General features: G+C 31.8%; 2 protein-coding genes across 2 annotated transcripts; both read right to left on the bottom strand.

Moving 5' to 3' along the window:
* Positions 1 to 721: 721 nt before the first annotated feature.
* LOTGIDRAFT_169845 (hypothetical protein) lies at positions 722 to 5377 on the bottom strand (the record flags this gene model as incomplete). Its single annotated transcript, XM_009068469.1, has 5 exons — positions 722 to 775; positions 3412 to 3490; positions 3767 to 3914; positions 4353 to 4482; positions 5342 to 5377. 5 exons carry the CDS (start codon positions 5375 to 5377, stop codon positions 722 to 724), a joined length of 447 nt encoding a protein of 148 aa, XP_009066717.1.
* Positions 5378 to 10175: 4798 nt separating this feature from the next.
* LOTGIDRAFT_169844 (hypothetical protein) lies at positions 10176 to 10959 on the bottom strand (the record flags this gene model as incomplete). The annotated part of the gene is made up of 2 exons (XM_009068468.1): positions 10176 to 10250; positions 10345 to 10959. 2 exons carry the CDS (start codon positions 10957 to 10959, stop codon positions 10176 to 10178), a joined length of 690 nt encoding a protein of 229 aa, XP_009066716.1.
* Positions 10960 to 18408: the final 7449 nt, after the last annotated feature.

The following is an 18408-nucleotide window of genomic DNA, read 5'->3' as shown; positions in this document are numbered from 1 at the left end:
TCACTTTTAAATTGATTCAGATAAAATGATGCTAAGTTTTAAAGACTAAATCTTTAATAACATGGCATTTTATTCACGTTTGAATAAGTTCAGTTCATAATAGTATTTCTTGAAGAATATGGGTGTTTTTCAATTTCTTTGACTGTTGTTTAAAATTAAAATAATTAATTTGTAATAAGATGCAATTTTATCCAATTCTTGTTAGTAAATACTTCAGTGAAGTAAATTTCAAAGTTTTTGCTAGAAATCGGTAACCTGTTTACATTTTGATGAATACCAAGGTAAACACTAATAATATGTAAATCTTTTCATTTTTAAATGAAATTTTTCTTTCACTTTAAAACAAACAGGAGTTTTATATTATCACACCATAAATTGCGCAAGCTACACAAAAGGATATTACAAATCCAAATTCATTAGGTATTCTACAACTTTTTCACAATGATCCAATGATAACCAAAAAACACCAAAAATATCCAATCAAGATATCCAAATTCAAAGATGGAACTTTAAAGCTATCCTTAACAAAACCAGTATATTCCAAAATATTAACTTTTTGTAATCCACAAATTTTACCGACAGCTTTAACGAACAATGAAAAATCAGAATAAAATCAAGGTGTAGATTATGAAATCACACGAGTCCCAATTTATCACTTAAAAAATAATATTAAAACATTCCATGATGAAAAAATATTAATTCAAAATTATTATCACTATACTCATAAAAATATGATACGAAAAAACATCTCATAGGTAATAAAACTTATTAATAACTATAATAAATAATAAATGACAGATAACAAATTACAGGTGAATTCAGCTAGACCACACCCCTCTACTTCTTAAATAGATTCATCCACTTATTCTAGGATATTATACACTGGTTTGACCTATTGTCCTCATTAGGGTGATGAGAGGTAACGATTTGAGGGTATATTTTTTGGATAATCATCCTGCCCTGAACACAAGCAGGTCATCCATGTAATAATTATATCATAGATACCAGAATTTTAACCCCTTTAAGGTCAGAAAAAGATGGTCAAGTATGGGTTAATGTCATCATGCTCCTAGGAAAAAGATGTGAATATCCAGTAGGTTGACTGAGTTTCAATTAGATACAGTTCTGTTGATGCATTGAGCAAATAAATTGCTAAATTCCATTCATGATAAAAAAGATAATTGCTAAAAATATTGTGAGATATTATAACAATTGACTTAAACTTCAAACGACTTAAAATCTCAAAAAGATAAACCTGAGTAATTATCATTTTGGAAAACTTATACCCATTTTGCACTGCAAAAGTAATTTAGTTCTCTCCAGTTCTATCGGAATAACTATCAATTGGTATACACTGGCAAATAAACTTTTTGTTTATAACCTGTCACACCGGACTGCGACCATGTGCATTCTAACAATTGCACGATATTTGGCATGTCCTACACACTTATGGCAACCTTAACACGCTCTGAGCCAATTTCCAGTGGCTGCTTCCAGTAAGATTGCATAATATTCATATTTCATTGTAAAAGAGTACAAACAACAGGATGCTTATTATCATCAATCTGGAAGATCTGATACAATTTTGTCTTGTAAAATTCAAGATGTGAGTATGAGAGCTGAAGGGGTCTAGTCTCTGAGAGACAAATTTCAGTTTAAACCTTCCCCTAAGCTAAGGCATTTACTAGATATGGCCCTGTTCTTTTTTTTATTTATTCTGTAATAGTTTTTGCCAAAATAAAATTGGGCTTAGTGATTTAGAACTGCCAAGTTGACAAAAAAATTTGTGTTTATCACTGTATATATATATATAGGTAAACAAGTTAACAAAATACAAGATGCACTGGTAGTTTTATCATTAACTATTTTTTATGTCAGTTAACACTTTTTTAAAAATTATAAGAAATGTAATCAACACCTGTCAGCATCTTATAATTAATCAAAGGTAGACTTTATTACGGTCTTAAACTTTTCTTTTCATCAAACCAAACCTATTTCTTTCACATACTAAGAAATACAAGAGTATATTCAGTATAAAAAATTAAAAATCCTAAATAGCTTCTTTGATGTTAAAAATTTCAAATCGATCAAAAAAAGTTATATTTAGATCAGCAATCTAATTTTAGTTCATTAGACTGAAATAACTGTTGATATATTAGATTGGAGGATATTTTATCAGCCATATTACTGTCTGAATAAGGGGTGGATGATATATTACTTTCCGTAAATTGAGAAATATAAAAGATATTTTGTCGTCATCGATGAAGTCGTCTCACAGCCAAGAACACCCTGATTGATGAATGATTATGCCAAGTACCCTGTATCTGGACAAAGGTGGAGAAAAATCTCTGTCTGCTACATTTTGTGATGTCATTATACTGGATTCTAATATATATATAGCGAATTGAGTTGCTGAATTCTCATTGTTGTTTTAGAAACTACTACTGGCTACTACTACTGGTTTGTTTGTGGTTGTACCATAGAGCGGACTAACTTATGGTCAAGAATTTTTCTAAGGTTCAGCCTTAAGATGTAAGGGATGTTTACCATAGAGCCAAAAAGTAGTAGATTTTATCTTAGTGCAATTTCGAACATTTGATACTACTGCACTAATATATGGTCAAGAATCTAGCCTTTTCTTGTTTCTTCAAAAGTTTTCATGTAGCTTTACCATAGAGCGATCTCTAACTTTGGCTACTACTGGTCTAAACTATGGTCAATTATTTTTCAGCTTTGTCAGATTCTCAAAGTTGTAAGAAAGTTGTTTAACCATAGAGCAATCTCAAAACAAACTTTTTCACACCATTTTGAATTTTCACATCTTGAAACATAACTGACAATTTTCACACATCTTGACTTCAAATTTACAATTTAAAGATTATAAAAAGTCATTCAAAATGATAATACAAGCAATTCAAATACAAACTGTTAATTTTGTCTATTCAGGTAATATTTGCTGAGTAGGTTCACACAGTAGGCCTACAGTTGTGTGCATACCATGTCTTTTGAAAAGAATACGCAGATTTTGAAAGAATTTAGTGGGTGTGACTAATACATGTGATCTTTCAATATATTTACAATAATCACCATATGGGAAACATGAATTAAGGGCACTTGATATGAAGAATGAATGGGAACAGGACTTGCTAGTTATAAACCATAAGGACAGATTGGAATTATAGATTCATTATAAGGCATGGAATTAATTTTGTTAGACAGTACCTACATTTCCATTATTTAATGGGCACTCAAAATGATTCATTTTGTGGCACTGTTCTACAGTACCTTGTAATGACAATGAGAAGTGGCCAGGATTTCTTAAAAAAGTTATTTAAAATTGAATAGCATGATAACGCAAATGAATAACTACAGTGAGTCCTGTGTAACAATATATAAAGGGAAGTAACTCACCGGTTTTTTCAATCTTTTCTTTAGAACTTTTTTCCTTTTCAATAACTTCTTCTGAATTTCGCTGGGTGATCGTTGAGGCCTGTATAAGATATTATCAGTTATATCAATACAGAAAAAAATAAATTTTACAATTCTCAAGCAGATTATGAACTCAATAAGTTTTTTTTTCAAATCACCTTGGTGATAGAAGTTGACAATTTAATATTTGTTGTGTGTGCATTTCAGATTGTAACCAAACAGAGCTTCAAATCAGACATGAATGACAGCTACAAAAATTCAACAGTTCTAGGACACGTTCTCAAAACATGACTTGATAATATCATAGACATAAAATACAAAATAATCAACAGTTTACCTGTCTTTGTTTTGAATAAAAATACCATCAACAACATCACCTTCCTCTGTCACGTCACCCTCGACATCAGACTCATCGTCATCACTGTTACTATAGTTACTAGTAATAATGTCTGGTGGGTGAGGTGCTACTGGACTAAATGGTTTCTCTGAAAACATAAATACACCAAATAAGATCAAGAGATGTTCGCCATTTTCATCTGTGTACTGATTTCTCAGATCCATTATGGTTTTAAGATTGACAAATTTTCAATGGTACAAAAGGTACAATATTAGATTGCAGAGTTAAGCATTGTATCAGAAATCATGGCAGCTAACTTGTCACAAGATGTGCATCAGACTCTAGGATAGTAAGATCTAAACAATCCATGGATAAATAAAACAGTTCATGGTAAATATAGACAATAGAAAATGTCTAAGACTTGCAGGTAGCTATGATTATTCCAGCCACTTCCTCGGGAATTCATGTTATAAAAATATACGCCCATCTTACGTGTGGGCGTATAAAAACAATGGAGCACCAACTTCAAGATCCCTTCTGAATTTTCTAACTATCTCAGAGATGGATAATGGTGTTCAAAACTTACTTTTACGTGGTGAATCTAACACCAAATGTCCACTATAGCCAGGTTTACTGTGAATCTGTGTATCACACATTCGACATAACAATAAAGGCTGATTCTTATTTTCTTGTACACACTCTGGATGGTGGCAGATCTAAAATGATAGAATAAGACTTTGAGCAATTTGACTAACAACTATTTGATATTCCTTTTGGTACAAATTATAGTCCTCTGTCATATAACAGATTTTTTGTATAGAAAAAAAATGAGTATGTATTTGTTCATGTGTTCACTACTTTTTGTGGCATGAAAATATCAAGCGATTATTCTGACAAAATGAATTTTTTTTTACACGTTGCAGCCTTGATTATATCCCTCATACCCTTTTTATGAAGATATGAACATTGTTGTCTGGAATTGCAATTTCATTCAGATTTTTGAAATATGAAGAGATTTAGAAGCTACAGAATAATTCTGTTATGATAGTTGTTTCCTGAACAGACAGATTTTTATATCTTAACAGTGGTCTACTTGGAGTGTATCTATGTGGAAGATAATTTATGGTAAAGTTTGAAAGATTGGCAGATGAGTTATCTCCCATTTAGTCTCCAAACACCCCATATGTGACCATTATAATATACCCCATGTTATTTATTCTCAATATTCAGTATATATATATTGTATGTTATCTATGTTATAATCTACTTTTATTCTTAGTGAATATAACAGCCCCCAAGACATGTGATGCATATATTGTTGTTTTTTTTTTATCATATTGCTATGTGACTACTGTATTGTTAGGTTTATCTGTATATCTAATTCATACAGTGTATATTTTGTAAACATATTCCAGATATTATCATCATTTTAATAATATGCATCTCTACTTGTTTTGACAATGAATACATGCCGCTAATTGTTTTGATTCAAACTATGCAATCAAGTTGTCCTTATTATCCATTCTTATAAAACAACGATTTGAATGATTTCCCTTGTAGATTTTACAGTAGTACCTTGTACTCATACATAAATCTACCTGGTATAGTCATTTTAATAAACAATGATATGTTGTCATGATCAGTTTATTCATTATAAGAGGGGGAGGGAAGACAGCCAAAAACCTTACATTTCATTATTTTGAATATGATCAATATGATCAAATATACATTGCAAAAAAACTTGCGTTATGTGGCATAGAGCAGCAGGCCCGTATCTAGCCCAGGGTCTCAGTGAGGGGCCAAATTTTTTGAAGGGGTGCTCAACTATAGTGACTCTTTTATGCCATCTAAATTTTTCAGGGGGGGCCAAAAATGGGTTGTAGGAATGAAGTCTATAAAAGTTATTACCACATCGCAAAATAAATATATACTATATCAACATAATATTGCAAGAAATGTTACATCCAAACTTATTGAATGTAGAGCTTTAAGTCATATTACAAAAACTCTTAGAGCAGTATTAGCAAACATACATTAAGCTAATACCGTAAACATTCAGATTAAAATATGCACAGAAAAACACCATGTATTTGAAATAATTGAATCAGGAGCCTAAACTAATATTATATTAAGATGTTACATGGTATAAAAAAATATAACAACATTGAAGAGGTCTATTGAAACTGATCTTAGTCTTAACAATGACAGTGTCATTGTAAATAACGTACACTTGTGACGAGGTTACGTCAATATATCATGCACAATTCTCCAACAATATCTTCTCCCCTACTCGTGAAACTTGACGAAATTTAAAACAAAATTTAATCCTTATAAAAACATTAATGAGCCTCTTTATTCAAGTCTGTATATCGTCAAGATCTGTTTCATTTTCAAATAAAGACCTATCAAGTGTACGCAATATATATCGTGAAATCTTATCTGATTTTGAAATTTAATTGACACTCTGTTATACCAGAGTGAGGTTGTTATATTTTATAATGTATATATGGCATATTACTTGGAAAAACTGTTTGAGTTAGATGCTTGCTTGCTAAGATGAAGGTCCAGGATTCAATCCCTGTATGTTAATGCTGCTGTCCTGTCAAAATTTTCTTCATTACACTCTGCATTGTGTCACCCGTCTTCATGAGCCCAATTAGGTCAGAAGAGTATGAGGTAAAAAAGCGTAAACAGAATTTGATAGGGTATGTGAATTGTTTTGAAATAAGTAGATACTAACACCCAAAGAAAATTTCTGAAACAGTTCCAAGCTTAGAGGGTTTTGTCAATATTTTTCTGATAGGGCCTGGAAGAAACACAGCCATGACCTTGATAATTTGCAGGAATTACACAGAGCGACAACAAGACACTTGACAAACTTATCAGCTGTCCTAAGACAATCACAAAGGTTTGATGTCCCTTCCTTCAGTCAGTAAAATTGTTTGCCAAATTTGCCTGAATCATACTTTTTGTCCCAAATTATGTGTCATTGAGCATAATAATGTCAAACTTTCAGCCCTGATAATTTCAAATAAAGTTGACATCAAATTTCCACGTGCCAACTTCAAATTTATCAAAACAAAAAAAAAACATTACCATAATGTCTAAATATAACCAAGAGAAGTTTCAGCTCTATTTCTTTTCAATGGCTTACAAAAGTTTTAATTGACTCAAGTTTCTTATATTACCAATATGACATCTTTACATAAAGTCAGTGACCAAAATAAAAGGATGAAATGACAGGTGACAAAAGAGCAAAGTTTGGAATAAAGAGGGCATAACATACATAAGAAACTGAAAGCACTGGATATTCCAAGAAGAATTGCTATATAACCATCAGAGATATAAGCTGAATTTCATCTCAATTGGCCAGACTTATTATAATTTCTCTAAAAGTGGACAGTTTGTAGGTGTATTTAGTATTAGACACTTATATCTATTTGGGCTAATGAACATTGGCAACACCATGCAGTGTGCAATGATGGAAATTAGCATATTCCAAGTTGATTTCCAACTTGCAAGGGATCTTTAATGTGCACATCCTGTAACACACAGGACCTTGGTTTATTGTCCTTTCTGAACAACTAGACACTGTTTCCATATGTCAGCTATTAAAATCCTTTTATAGATACCCAAGGGACAAATTTGACTTGTACCACTAAATAAGGATCAAGGTTAAAAATACAAGCAAGTAGGTCTGTAGGTTAATAAATTATAAATGTCAACCAAAAGACACATCAGATTTCAATGGAGGACAATTTTCTATCTTTTTGATGTAAAATTGAAAAGGACATTGACTGCTCTCTATGTATATTATTCAACTATTGTCGAGGGGATAAACAAGTCTTTGTATCATAGGCTAGAGTTATGGACCTTTCTGGGTTATCACAACATTTCACATCACAACTAGCCCATTCTGGTACATACAGCCCCCTTTTTCAAAAAGCTTAATTGAATTGTCGTTCTTTTCAAACTTTCTTTACAGGTATTTCAAGAGGTTGTTTAGAAGCTTCCTATTATTTTCAGTGTGCAAAGAAAGTTCACGTTCAAATGAATTGCTTTTTGAAATTCCTTATAACTTTCTATAGCACAGTCGAATAGATGTCATTTGCTTTGTTACGTCAATTGCAAAAGAGTAATTGAATTGGAGTGAGTGCCCTGGAAATATGGGAATATTCTTCAATGCACAGTGTATCCTGTCTTTCATGACAAAAAAAGAACATAAGTTCACAATCCTAGATACTGGCAAGACTGGGCTATTTACCTGAGCAATTGACCCCTTAAATATAGTCCATCTGAAAGGTTTCTAAAAGAGCTTGTTTTGAAAATGAATCTTCAAAGAAGCAGAATAATCTAATAAACATATAGAGAATCCTTCATTACACATTGGCTGAATATATAATGAAGATTTTTCAGTTTCTGTTATTTTTAGAATTATTTGATATTAAGGGTAATGTGTTTTTATTGGCTCAAGTGTAGAAATATTATCACCAAAAACTATGTATATGTGACACATTGTGATCCTGGTTGAACACGTCCATCAGTGGCCCCTAAAACTGGATGGTACATAAGTCATATTTTTGCTCTAATCAGACACTAATGATTAATTCACCAAATTACAAATATATTAAACAAGAAACTATACTACCAAATCAGTCCTGATTAAGATCCCCTTTTTACAAGTCTATTGAGTACTACAAATGATGCAAATTGCAAAATAAATTTGAGTGGTTATCAGTTGATGTCATGATAATAATATGTATTAAAGGGATAGGTTTGCCATCCGTTTATCCAATCATACCTTAGTCTCAGAAACGGGAATTTTTTAGCGAAGCTAATCAGTAATAGTGTTCACATCTCACTGTCGAAATTTGAGCCTTCAAATCCATGTGTGTCTAGAATTATCCACGTTTGGAAGTTAAATAGACAAGTTGTCTTTTCTTTAGACACTGTCATATATACAAAAGACATCTATAGAAATAGGAGTAGAAATTCCTAGTTTGAGATATTTTGTAAGAAATCATGCATTTTCCATACATTTTTAGTACTTCTAAAGACCATTTAGTAAATTCAAGATGAATCCCCTAAATGGAAAACCACGACCTTAAACTTGAATTAGGCATCAGGCATATTTTAGCTCAGGTCAGATATTACTGATTAATTCACCAAATTACAAATATATTGAACAAGAAACTATACTACCACATTATTCCTGATTATGTTCCACCTTTTATAAGTCTGCCATGATATTGCAAATAGCAGAAATTACAATTAAAATGACAAGAATTTGGTCCATTATCAGTTGATATCATGATGTAAATAAGTATTAAGTCTGTAGACATGTCTATATGATTATAATAAAATAGTTGAGAGTATTAAATGATATCTGATCTCCATGATTAAAGTTCAATAACCAATAATCAATCATACTGACTAATCTGTTTAGACTATGTCGTGTCTATTTTAACCAGGGTAAAAGAATGAGGTTAACAGCAGACAATAGTCAAAAAGTTTTTCCAGAAAGGAAATTTGTCTCCTTTTTACTGTCTTATTCATAATTTTGAAGATTTTGTCACCTATAGGCACTATATTTGGCTATTGTATTATTTTTCGAGATGAAACAATTTGAAAAATGTTTGAATACAGAACTAGAAGGCAGGGCCAACTAATTCAGAAATTCACAACTAAACATTTTAACACATAAATGAAAATCTTGTAAAGATTTTCATAAAGAAGGCACAGAACTCTAGCATATTTCCATAGAAAAATTCATTTTGCAGTTTCAATTAGACATGACTGGCAAATAAAGGTAAATCAGCAGCCCTGCTAGAAGTCCTAGATGATCTAAACCTTATTTTGTAATATTTTTTCAAATACGTATGTCAAATCTTTATGCTGCCACAAAATCGTTTTAACTTGAAGAAAACTTTATCAAATGCTCTCTCTTGACCATTTTAAATTTGATTTATCATAGACATTTCAATTCAAATATTTCACAAGTATCAACATTATTGTGTTTCTAAGAAAGAAAGATCAAGCCTTTGTGTATTAAATCAGCTTATTCTATAAAATAATAATGAAGCAGACTTGACAACAGAGGAATGGATTGATTAGTGAGTGGGTCAATAGAACTAATTTATCGACAAGTTTGAAACAAGTAGAAAGATTTAGATCATTATGTCAAAAATGTGTTCAGAAACCTGCTACTTGTAACAAATCATTTGTAAAAAACTCTCGAAAACAAAATTCAAAAGACATCATTTACAGATGGATGTGCTTTCTGGTGAATACAAAATGACCGTTAAGACAGAACTGGAATTTTTATTTTTTGTGTGTGTTTGTTTTTCTATCTGACCATACATTGTTCCCATTTGCTAATAATAGGACATTTTCATATTATCTTGTGGGTCTAATTCTGACCAGTGTAAAATAAAGAATCATTATTATTATAAGTGGTGCTTTTTTTATTTTTAATTGAAAGTATCTAAAATAAAAAAAATTGCCCCTGGGCAGGTTAAGACAGGCCGATTTGCATTTTTGATATTTCATAATTATGTTTGACTCTGTTAGTTTCTTACCTTGACTAAATAAGTTCCAAGAATTTGGACACAATCCACTTGATCATCAGGTTTCCCTGGTGATATGTGTACATGTTTTATAATAACATCCATTTTACATACACTGGACGGATCACACGAACACACAAATGATGAATTCCAATTTCGTTGATAAAAACTTTTGATTGTTGGACCTTTATATTCCATAAATTCATCTTCCATTTCTAGTTTCTCTAGTTCCTGATCAGAGACAGGAGACACATGACCAGAAGAGACCAATGACTGATCACCTATTAACGTACTATCCGTAGAATTTCCATTTTCAACCTCTTTGATTAAGTCAGCAAACATTTGAGATATTTCTTGCACTTGATCCTCAGTTCCACTGTCGTCTGTTACAGCGACTGGCGTCAGACAATCAGGATCTGGAGAACCAGGAGATCGTGGTGACATTGTCATGGAGGCACCAGAATCTCCTTCCAAATCATTTTTGATTGGCAGATCAAAAAATACTGAAGCATTATTTCCTTCTAAAGTGAGATCAACTTCAGGGGAGGTAATAGACCCACTGTCACTATTCTTTTTCTTACGTTTGGTCAGAAACTTTTTACGTAATCCTTTTTGTTTCAACTTCATCATGGCTGGATTGAGATTATCACAGTAACCAATCACAAAAGAGTCTATGTTATATTAATCATGGTATTTTGAATTCCTGAAGCAGCTCTGCAATTGGGGTTGTTAACACAGCATCATGGAAAATTTAGCCCAAAAGGATCATGTTCTGTTTTTATACACTTCAATGTTTCTTCAAAATTTCACATTATTACACACAGACTAAAGCAAAAATAACAAATAACAGATAACAAGTCTGACCAATATGGTCATATATTGGTTGCAATCAAGGCTTTAACCACATATGACCATCATGTCAAACATGTAATATTTTTCTGTTTTTTCTTAAGAGACATAAAACAAATCCACGAACATATGCCCACATTCAAATTTTTCTAAAATTAAACTTGTTTTATGTTCATAAGCAGTTAAAAATATTTCAAAGGTAAATTACAACAAACATATGAACATTTTGTGACATCATCACCAACAGAACTGAACATAGTCCTCAAGAATTCTCCCATCTATATTCCAAAATAACATCAGTCTTCAATCAAATTTAAACTAAATCTTTGCCTTCCATTTTAAATCATATATATCCCCCGAACTTAAACTTAATAAAAATTACATAACAAAACCCTAGGTAACATTACTAATATCATTAACATAGGGCCTTAAGGTATACATCACAACTACAAATTAAACTTTCAATACCACTTTCATAACCAACCTTTATTTCCTCTTTTCTTGAAGATCACCGTGCAAGGGAAATTGAATTAATTGAAAAGAAACGCCTTACAATTCTTGAACCGAATAATATATCAGACACAAACTCGAATTAAATTTTTTGAATAGCCCTCTTCTGATGACAGAGAACCCATCTACTTCTAGTTTTAAACCAAATTGACAAATTTTAAATATCTATCATGAAAGAACATCCATCTGACTTCTAAGAGACTATAATCAAGACTAAGAATTCTCAAATCCTATTACTTGCTGATTTCTCATTCATATGAAGTGAATTCGTTTTCTATGCCTAAACATCCAAGTACCATGAAGTTAATCTATATTTCTACACCAAACCAATGGTTTTAAAGATAACCCACAACTTTGGATTTTGTGGCACAAATGAAATGAATCAAATTTCAAAACTCACCCTTTTTCTGAAACTCTCCTTAAGACGCCCAAATAAGATCAATTCCCTTTGAAAATCACAACAATTGAAAGTCAAATTGGAAAGAAATTACCTCTAAGAAATGAGAAAATGTAAACAAAATGATGATTAACTGATGTCCCCTAGTCAATATAAACATTTAATATATTTGAGTAGATTTTCATCTTGGACCCTCACCAATTCAGATTGACCTGAATTAACTTTTTCAACTTTTAATGGTCAAATAAAATGTAGTAAAGAAGTCAAATGATCTGATGAACATCTTTATGGGATTAAATTTGGATCTACATTTAATTTGAAAAAAATTTGAATCAATTAGCCTTAGAGCTGAATACAGTCTATGCTTTTTAAACCTCATGATAAGAATATTGAAGTACTCTTCCAAGACTGCCCTTACTGTATGTAATAATTCGCCCCTATTTTTGTTAAGATTCTTGTATCACATATTCTATCAATGCTATTCACAGTTATTGTTCTTAAGATAGTCTGAAGACAAATTCTTTACATATCAGTAGTCATAAATCATAAACACAATAAAAATACAACATTTAACAAATAATCAAGTCACTAAAAACATGAACTGTTTCAATATTCCATAAATACTGACGTTAAAAACAGCAGTCAGAAGTAACCTCCGAAAATGAAATTTCAAATACAGAATTTACCAACACAGAAACAAAGTCTGATATACACATACATGTACGTTAAATATTTCACTAAATAAAATTTACCAAAAACGGCATATGTTCAAAATTCCATATATGCCAAGTCACACCAAGAGCCTCTTAAAATCTGATAAAATATTGAAGAAAAAAATAGAAACACAGAAACAAAGTCAGATATACACATGTACGTAATATATTTGACAAAATACATTTTGAATAAAAACCAGTCCAAGTGACCAATAAACCTGTCCACTGACCTGACAACTATATATATTGACTGAGTGATTGATTGAAAATTTTTGACAATGTTACATTTCTTATCAGCTTAAACAGGGAAACAAGGTTGATTTTTATTTATTTTAACTATATGGAAAACTTGAGATATCGGCCTATCCTATTTTTAAATCCAACCTTGTTGGATGTGTGGTTTGTTGGAAATTGTCAAATGCTGAGTGTCATATTGTTTCAAATTTAAAAAAATGAATATTTCAATTCTAAACTCAAATGAGTATAAAAGAAAATATTGCTTTCTACATTCTCAACCAGGCAACCAACTAGATAGCACACAGTTCTTCTCTTTTGGAGCAGCACAAAGTCAAAACTCCTGTATAGATTTAAATATATGATATGACCATGTGTCAATTGTCATGCCGTTTGCATACAACAACTGCATTTTTAGATCTTGTGCCCCTAACCATTTATCACTAACATTTAGGTTTCAAATACAACCTCCTGAGTCAGCGTCAATTTAATTCAAGGTATGTCTTTCTTAATACCTATAAAGAGTGTCCTTGCACATCTTTTGTCCTTCTATTCATTTACAAATTCACACTCATATTAAAATATGCATTAAATAAACACATTGTATTTACACTGACTACAATCTAACCTTGTATCTCTACACATGTGTGTTATGGAAGTGAAAAGAAAAAATAGAGCAGAAGATCAAGATGGCTTTAACACTGAGAAAAATCAACATAAACCTACACTTCTATTGTATTGAAATACCAAGGTGTCCATAGCGTTCAGATTCAGATCCACTTATATTTTAAAGCACAAAGAATGTTATACCATAATTATCCAAACTTATCTAGATTTTGTTTTGTAGATCACCACTCGAAAAAATTACTGTCTTTAATTTATTCAAGAACATCACTTTAATTCTGCATTACAGACACACTCCATATTCAACAAGGAACCCTTTTAAACACCAATGCCAAAAAAATGACAAAATCCAGACAAAAGTCCTTTAAGCAAATGTGAAAATCCAGAAGATATTTGTACTGTTATCACTGTTCCTCATTCAAAATAGCACATGGGCATAATACATATATGGCATAATTGTATTGTTTCTAATGTAGAAATTCTGTATAAAGAATTAAAATCCCCTAAGATAACGTCACAAAAAAAAAAGTAACTTGACAAATGAAATATTGACAGTAAGATTTTGTTTTATGACAACTTGTAATACTACTTATTAAACCTCTACACCTTAATGTCAATTTTTTATCATTTTTTTCCCACATTCAATCAAATTGACAACAAATCTGTTTAAACAATAATTTCTTTAAAGATACATTAGCAGGAGGAAATCATATTCAAGCTGATAAGGCTAAGCCTCTTGATCAAGTAAAACATGCTTTCAACTTAGCCCTTTAACCCTACAAAATCTCTTTAAAGTGATACTACGTCTTAGAATGAACATAATTTTTAAGTTCTCAAGAATGGTCAATATGAGTATATATTCATCAGTGAACTTACCTGGTGTCATAAAGTTACAACAGAATCCCTGTAAAATCTGGAAAATTGGAAAATTTATAAAACTATGTAATTATTGAAAAATGCTTTATCATAATATTAAGCGTTTTTCAAAATTTTTTTGGATTTATCGGATTATATAAGGATCCTGTTATGTTATTTATGACACTAGGTATATCTACTGATGAATATACATGCTCTTACAGGCCAAGTTAAAAATTCTTAAATCTTATATTCATTCTAAGACGTAGTATTCCTTTAAGCCATTCATTAAAGGCAACCACTTTTCTCTCTAGCCATAGACTTGCACTGTTACTTTAAGCCAGTATCCTTATCCTTGGTCCTTAAGACCTACACCCTCTATTTAAGCCAACAGGGAGATACCCCCATTCATCATGGGGATCCCTACTTTCCTTTCTAGAAATTCACTGCCACTTTCAGCCAGTAAAGAAAATAGCCTATCGATCAACGTGGTAGCCCTTTATCCCTACTCCCTCCCTTTATGCCAGTAAGGCAAGGTCAGAACCCCCATTCATCAAAGGGAACCACACATTTTCTCGCTGGGTCACTTTAAGCCAGTAAAGAGATAAGCCTATTGATCAAGGAGGAACATGTAAGTACGTGACAAGTACTACTAAAAATGTAGACTTTGTTTGGATGAAATTTCATATTTCTACTGGACAAATATCATTTCTACTCCATACTTTGTTGACACTCTTTATAGTGAATGTAGAGTTATCCTTAAATTTATGATAAATTATGAGGGGAAAACCATCAAATATTACAGTACGTCTGCTGTTCAGACCACTTAATTTGACTTATTCAGACAATTCTTGACAACTTCTGGTTTTGCACAATGAAGCTATTTAAATCTTATTTTTACCTTTTTGGGTTTTATATTCAACTACCAAACCAACAGTGCAGAATCATTCAATTGAACTAATCCAACTATCTAGTCAGTCAGCAATATCAGCATCTGCTGGAAGTAGAACTTGTCATCTACCAACCAACTGGCATTATCTTATACTCCCTAGGTCAGCAAGAAAGTGCCTAAATCACAGTGCCACAGCAGCCCCAATCCCAAGAAGTTAGGCATTGAGTTAAAATTTTACTGATATATAAGTTAATTAGCCACTTGTTTAAGTTTAATTTTGTCTAACTCTTCAGAGGGCATTTTACACCAACCATTGAACGTCCCATTGAGAAGGGTTAATCAGGGTTAATCCCCTTGGTTGATCCTATCTCATACTCAGAGATTGTTTATTCTACAGACTAGCCCCTGATTTTATCATTTTTTATAACCAAATTACTAGTTTACTGATTGACCTGGGATGAGGTCAAGCTATCCTGGTCTTCTGCCTGACAATCTTTCGATGTAATTTGATTTGACAAAGTTATTACAGTGATCAAAGTGGAGCCGCGGGGCCCCGTTGAGTTAGTCACTAACCTGAAGGTCCAGGGTTCAATCCAGAACAGATAGGACCTGTGGATTTTTCAACTGGGTTTCCCCCCCGTCATTGATGCAGGAAAAGCATCTAGTTGTTTGGATGGGACAAAAACCAATGACCATGTACTTCTGGTTGTACACCTTCAAAATCACTAGACTCTTGAAAATCAAAAGGGTGATTGGGCTAAGCCCTTTTCCTTGCAAAAATGTCCTCATTGCACACTACATGGAGTTGACCATAGCCATATGAGTGCACAATAGCTGGACGAAATATACTATTTTATTTCATTTACAGTCATCATGGATCTTAAGTGCATGTTCTCTTGTCAATAAAATGGAGAATTTTAATGGAAAAAATGATTTCAGCAATTGTAAAGTCCAGCACATTGACCTCAACTTTGGTCATGGTCATGTCATTTCTCTGTCATTTCATTTCATTCATATCCTTTATTAACATTATAACACTGGATAAAGGATAACACGAGAATACAAAATAAAGCGAATTTATCAAAAGCTGAAGTATTTCCCACTGTCGACATGCCTTTATAAGTATGTGTTATATGATTCATAAATCTAAATTCTTTAATTAATACGTAATATATACCTATATACTGATTATTTATATATCCTGATTACTGATTTGTAATGATCAGGATATGGTAATTAGATTTGGTTTAACCATTTAAATATTAGTATAAAATAGTCTTCTTACTCCAACTCTGTTGAATACAAAACCAAGAGTTTAAAATATCTTTAAAAAGGGATGTTAAAATCTAACTGTATTTGCCAGTCATGTCTAATTGTCATCAAAATCCTTAATACCAGATATCAATTTTTCAGAGATCCAGTGACACTTATCAAAGATAAAAATGAAACAGAGTCAAATAAAACTCTTGATTCTCTTACAACAAATTAAAGATCAAAGCACATCAATAAACAAACAACTGGTCATGAAAATACCTCTATTGTCTATTAATCATTCCACAAAAACTACATACCAAGCCAAATAGCAAACAAACCCTTGTGCACCATCTCTTTCACTTCTATACGTCCAGTTCCATACTCCCAATTTGGAAATAAGCCTAACTCAATCACAACAAATGTTGAGACTGAGTTCCACAACCCTTCAGTACCATTGTATTCACTCCAATACCTATATTGTCAATTTACAATTCCAAAGATGACTACATCCAATCCACTTTCAATTTAATCACTTGAGTTTTAAAACAAATCACCATTTCACTCAAATTCACCTTCTCTTCAATACCTATATTGCCAATTTACAATTCCAAAGATTGACATCCAAAGACACTTTCAATTTAATCATGTTTTAAATATTAACACAAATCACACTTTAACTCAAATTCACCTTCTCTTCAATACCTGTATTTATAATTTACAATTCCAAAGACGACATCCAAAGACACTTTCAGTTTAATCACATGAGTTCAAATTCACCTTCTCTTCAATACCTATATTACCAATTTACAATTCCAAAGATGACATCCAAAGACACTTTCAGTTTAATCACGTTTTAAATATTAACACAAATCACAATTTAAAGTAAGAACGTTCTGTGAACCTATGAAGAGTAAGATATAATAATAATAGAAACTGATTACACATGGTGTAGTATTATTTATAATATCTATTGACGAGAACCACTAGGTTTGACTATAGTGAGGCGTGTGGAACATACCCACTTGACAGTTTAAACTCCTTTGGGTTTTTAAGCTTGAATGCATCCTACTGAATTTGAATTTTTAAGTCTCCAGGGTTAAGTTTTTTAAGGTTCAATGAATGTGATATCTTAGCATTATTTTTTAAATTGTTGAAGATTTCAGGCTTTTTCCTGAATTTTTAAATGAGTAGGGTGTATGATCCTTTGATTACTAAATGTTGCCTAAAAGATTTGACTTCAAATTTAAAATATGCCAGAAATTTGTCTAAAAGTTACCAAATTAACTGTATTTCCTGGCTGACCCTTAAAATATATCTATAATTCTTACCTTTAGGACTTTGTTTCTGTGAAGAATTCAAGATTCTGTTTATTAAATATTTATAAAACTAAACTCTTACTTTAAATACAAATAATATATTTTCATTCATGCTTACGAAGCATATCACTGATTAACTTAAAGATATCTCCTTTTTCTTTTCACATTATTCGTAAATTTAAAATGAAAATAAAAAACTAAATAATGCAGAAGTTTAGGATTGGTGTTATGCTTTTGAGAAATCCTTTCACAACATCTGTACAAAAATATCATTTCAATAAAATCTGTACAACCAATATGACAAGCCTTTAAAGATGGGTGGGGCGAAAAAATAACATTTCGTTAGAGCACTGATCACAGAAACAACGGGAAATGTCACACCACACGTCACAAAGTCAAGTCAGTAGCGGGTATGTCCACCGCGAGCATCAA

This window comes from Lottia gigantea (assembly GCF_000327385.1).
Source record: "Lottia gigantea unplaced genomic scaffold LOTGIsca_90, whole genome shotgun sequence".
Taxonomy (NCBI): domain Eukaryota; kingdom Metazoa; phylum Mollusca; class Gastropoda; family Lottiidae; genus Lottia; species Lottia gigantea.
The sequence above is the reverse complement of the archived record's forward strand: the minus strand, read 5'-3'. Positions and strand labels throughout refer to the sequence as shown.